The 5186-nt window shown below is 30.2% G+C and overlaps 1 protein-coding gene across 1 annotated transcript; it reads left to right on the top strand.

Moving 5' to 3' along the window:
* The first annotated feature begins 849 nt into the window (after window positions 1-849).
* On the top strand, window positions 850-2518 carry LOC8259694 (uncharacterized protein At5g48480). Its single transcript, XM_002527209.4, has 2 exons — window positions 850-1261; window positions 1973-2518. The coding sequence occupies exons 1-2, from the start codon at window positions 993-995 to the stop codon at window positions 2199-2201; spliced, it is 498 nt and encodes a 165-aa protein (XP_002527255.1). The 5' UTR covers window positions 850-992; the 3' UTR covers window positions 2202-2518.
* Window positions 2519-5186: the final 2668 nt, after the last annotated feature.

The raw sequence follows: 5186 nt of genomic DNA, 5'->3' as shown, positions 1-5186 counted from the left end.
AAAATTAGTTTATAATTTATAAAAATATTTATAGTAGAAAGTAAATATAAAAAATATATATAATTGCCAATTTTTTTTTATAAAACTTACGGACAATATAACTGGCGATATTGATTTCAACAATACGATTCAACATAAAAGTTATTATAATAAAGAAATCACAAAAATAAAAAAATAAAATTTTTAGATAAATCTGATATAATATATTAAATAAATAATTAATTAATACATATTTATTTATATAATAATTTATAGATATATTTTAATATATAAATTTTTATTTTAATATATATATTTATGTTTAACACATAAAATTTTAAATTTTTATACAATTTTATAATATTTTTATTGATTAATAAATTTCATTCATAATTAAGATATAATTTTAATTATAAAAATAATATATTTATTATATTTTATTATATTAAATATAAATTAATTTTAAAATTAAGTAATATATAATTATATTTTTATATTATTTTAATTAATAAATTAATTTTGTAATTAGATAATAATTTTGATTATATCTATTAGAAATTAAATTTTAATTATACAATAATTTTTATTCTATAAATAGTATATCAATTGTTAATATATATAATACTAAAAATTAGTTAATATATACTTTTTAAAATAATTTATATATTATTAATAATAAATATTAAAAATATTATTTATAAATTTAATATTATAAATACGTAAAATATTCATAGATATTTATCAGTAGTTTATTAGCGAGTAAAAGGTACGGGAGCCTCGCGAAAGGGCATTGTTTGTATATTAAGCCAAAAGCCAGTGGCAATTACAAACTAACGGCTTTCTCCTTACAAGAAGCCAACGGTTCCGGTTCCCCGCTTCTATAAAATCCCTACACTGGCACCCCACGCCAATCTCATTTATCCATTTTCCACTATTATTTTTATTCTCTTCTCTCTTTAACTGTTAGGGCTTTCCTCTCTCTACAAAACCACCATCTCTGCGAGAGACATCAAATGGCTCAGCAAGATGGCCAGAACGGGGACTCCGCCAAAGCTGCTGCAGCGGTCACTTTTACCGCCGTGAATCCGCAGTTGCTGGTGGAGGCACCCAGGGCAAATGAAGCTGTTCAGTTCTATAAAGTGGCGTTTGGCGCTGTTGAGACTGGCCGTACAACTCAGCCTAAGCGTAAGGCTGAGCAGGAGCTCCCTCATATCATCTCTGCTCAGCTCCAGCTCGCCGGCAGTACTATTATTGTCTCTGACCTATCTGATGACTCTGCACCGTACGTACTCTCTCCACGCGCTCGTACGATATATTTACACTACTGTCGTTCAACTTTGTTTACTAATAGCTTTTTATCTGTATTCAGATCTTGCTGTGCTTTACGTTTAATCTTTGATGTTCCACTTCTGCATTTTTTAAAGTTCTAAATCGTTGTTTTAGCATATATTCACCCTGTTCTTTTAGTTATTTGAATGATTTAAACGCGTGAAACTCTTACATGCTGTTTTCTGTTTTTTGATTATACATATTTGCTGCTACCTTTCCTCGTACGCATTTGCATATATTCTGTATTCTTAGGGTTTTTTATTTGCATGTTGTATCAGCTTTCTATTTTCTTTTTTTGGTACTTAACTTTGAGTTCTCTTATCATACTGTAACTGCTCAAATACAAGATTTTCTTTGGGTCATGATTTGTTTTAAGCCATGTTTCAACAAAATATAATGATCTTGTCTTTATCTGATAAATCTAACTGTTTGACCACTCTCCATGATGCCAATTTTTGTGTCTTTTTTTTTTAAATTCTAGCGATGAATCTCGTTGCATTTACTTTATATTGTTATCTTCGACTATTTTATGGCCCACACTTGATCATGCGGTGGTCCTGCTGGTTACTATATTGTACATCCATCTCTTTATTACATTTTTGTTTTAAATTTTGTTTGTTTGAAGAGTTCTTCATTGTGCGTTTCGTGCGTTTTGGTTGAGCAGAGAGAAGTCTCTGGCCAGCGGAATCTCGCTGGTATTGGTGACTGAGGACGTTGAAGCTGCTATTGCGAAGGCTGTAGCTGCTGGAGCTGTTGCGGAAGGCGAGATTGTTGAGGGCGACGGCGCGTACTATGGTGGTGCTGAGCGCGTAGGCAAAGTCAAGGATCCGTATGGTTTCGTCTGGGTCATTGCATCCCTGGCTAAGAAGTCTACTGCAGACGTGGAAGCTTAAAGGCCGCTTGATCTGACTTATCCTGACTCTCCTAGTTAGTTGTAGCCAGTCATCTTTTGCTTTTTTCGTTAAATGAAACGGTGGGACCCTGGTTTCAGGGAAAAAAAACCGTTTCTAGCAATGTAGTTATAGATGGTGATTAGTAGGGGTGGAGGGGGCGGTGGTAGAGATTGGCCTCTTCAGCTATTTAATCTCTCGTAGACCTTCTTTTTGGGATGGTTATTTTGGTAACAAAAAAAGTGACTTGGCGGTGGATATATTTTAGCCGACAGCTGTCAGTTATTAACTTTGAATTTTAATTGATGTTATCTTCTACCCGTCCATCTTCCAGTACTTTTTGCTTAGTTAGTAGATAAGGTCTCGGGCCGCGGGTGTGGCTGTTTCCTTGTTCTTGTTGTTCCTCGTTCTACGACATGCTCATGCTTTGCTTTTATAATTATAATTGTTTGTTTATCCTTACAATCACAACGATTTTCATAATAAAACATATTATTATTATTATTATATTGTTTCGAGGCTTCGGCTCGAATGGAAGGGAGGAGGATTTTGTTTATTGTTACAATAAACGAGGGCCAAGTCGGACAGAAAGAGAAAGAGAGATGGGTAGCGTGAGAAGACCATGACTTTTCTGTTGGTGCGGCAGCAATTAATATGCGGACACGCGTACTGTTGCTGCTACCCATTAGAAAGGTTATTTTATTTGAGAGTGACTATTGGTAGGGGCGGGAGAAGGCGGGGCAGGTATGCTGATAGCGTGGTCCCAAACGCTTCAGCCACTGGAAAAGAGTCACTGGTTTTTGCTTAGCCTTAGGTGTGGGATTCTCGTGGGTTGGTATTGAGTGTCGGACAAAGCTCATTATCCGAATTCAGAATATAAATATGAGCTTTTTGACAAATTTGGTATTTTGCATGACTACTACTGATAAGATAAGTTATTTAATATTTTATCTATAAATTAGTTTTTTTGTTTTGAAGAAATGGGCTGATAAACACATGAGAGAGGCACTGATCTTCATTTTATCAGAACTGTTACAGCATGGGGGAGTCTAATTCATTTGAGAGAACCTTCATGAGCTCTCTGAGAAACGATATGTTGAGTTCATGTGTCTTTTCTATTGTATGTTGTTCTGTTCTAAATAAACACATCTCCAATTTATGCACTTAGCTTGATCCTCTGGTAACTTTTGTGTTCATATAGTTTTATCATAGATGTTAAGAAACAAATAAAAATACAAGCATAGTTACTTTCCATTGTCCTTGAGACTTATCGTAGCATCTTAAACTATATCATGCAATCAACCGCAGCCAGGTTTGTACTACCACACAATAGGTTAGTAAAAGTGAAGGGTATATCATAGTTAAGCTAACTTATTACAACTAGCTTTTCCTTATTTGCAACTTTCGTTCTGTTAGATTTTAACTTCTGCTGCAAGTACACTTTGTTTTAGAAACAACTAAAAATGCTTGCATTGGAAAGGGGAATGCTTGTTGATATGTGAAAGTAGCTTCAAAGCTGGATACTCCAGGAAAAATCTAACTGTAGTTCAAGTTACCTCATATTTGTTATATTAAGAAGTGTATTTCAATAGTAATTTAGTTGTAGAAGTATTTTATTTTTTATATATAAATATATCATTTTATTAATAAATGGATTAAGTGAGAAAACCTGATACAAGATACGTCGGAACCGAGAATACAAGACATGAGAAAAAACATCTTAATTGTAGAAGTACCTAAGACCCACCATTTTAGCTCCTCATCTGAATAAATACGGGTTATATGTTAGAGGTGTATTACATATATAATAAATAGATATTAAAATATGTAAATTGTATATCAAGTATTAAAATATAAAAGCAAATATTAATTTTAAATATTACTTATGTATTAATATAAATTAAATAAATACTCAACTATATAAAATGAATAAAGCTCTTATCCAACTAGCCCGGACGATATATATGCATGCGGCAGATATTTAATATGCAATCAATTAATATCTATCCAACTGTAATTTAAATCTGCAGGTATTTTAATTTACATTTATTTCTCCTGACATACCACATTTTTCAGTAAATTTCTTGTTCACAACAACTATATATTATTTTATTTTATTTTTTTTTATTTAAAAAAAAAACAGTTATACGTTACGTTCACCCACCTTCATATAGTGCGAGTCTCATCGATATAAATGAGATCAGGACATATGAAATTAATGGACCACTGTAATGTCTCTTATAAATCTCAATTGATATTATTTTAATTTTTATAGTTTATTAATTTGATTAAAATATAAATTAGTCAATTACTGTATTCCATACATTTCTATATTAATATCTTAATAATAAATAACTTCTGATATTTACTAATACATGTTTTGATATGTTTATAATTTTATAATATAAGAATTTGTAGTTTTTGTAGATGTATATTCTTATAACTTATAGTATCTCATTTACATTTCATTTTTAGCGGAAAATATGTGCCATTTTTATATTTAATTTTTTTATTGGAGAAGTATATTAAGTTTATTGGTAACATATAAATAATAAATATGTAAAGCTAAATTAATATGAGAATTTTTCAACTATCTAAAATATGTAGTACTATTATTATATGAACTATATAAATAATGGTTAATAATTGGTTACAAATCAATAAAATATATTATTTTTTATATGTTATCGGCTGCTTTCTATACATTTAATAATTATAAAATCTACTTGTATAATTTTAATTAATGTAAATAAATAAAAAAGTTATATGTAATGATTTCATTGATAATTTAAATTATAAAAATGTATATGAAACTAATAAATTAATAATTTATAAAAAAAAAAAAAGAAGAAGAAACTTACATTTATAAAGTATCAAAATAGCATTTCTAACAAAATAGGTTAATATAACAATGGAGTATTATAAATTCATTTTACTTTTGAAGAAGGTAGTATAGGATAATATTGGGCTTATGTATTTCGAGTTTTT

This window comes from Ricinus communis, chromosome 7 (assembly GCF_019578655.1).
Source record: "Ricinus communis isolate WT05 ecotype wild-type chromosome 7, ASM1957865v1, whole genome shotgun sequence".
Taxonomy (NCBI): domain Eukaryota; kingdom Viridiplantae; phylum Streptophyta; class Magnoliopsida; order Malpighiales; family Euphorbiaceae; genus Ricinus; species Ricinus communis.
Note: the sequence above shows the minus strand (reverse complement) of the source record. Positions and strands in the feature narration are given on the sequence as shown.

Excerpts from the sequence above, each read along its gene's own strand:
- LOC8259694 (XM_002527209.4), top strand. The coding sequence starts at position 993 with ATGGCTCAGCAAGATGGCCAGAACGGGGACTCCGCCAAAGCTGCTGCA. Across the intron at positions 1,262-1,972 it reads CTATCTGATGACTCTGCACC|AGAGAAGTCTCTGGCCAGCG; the intron begins GTACGTACTCTC and ends TTGGTTGAGCAG.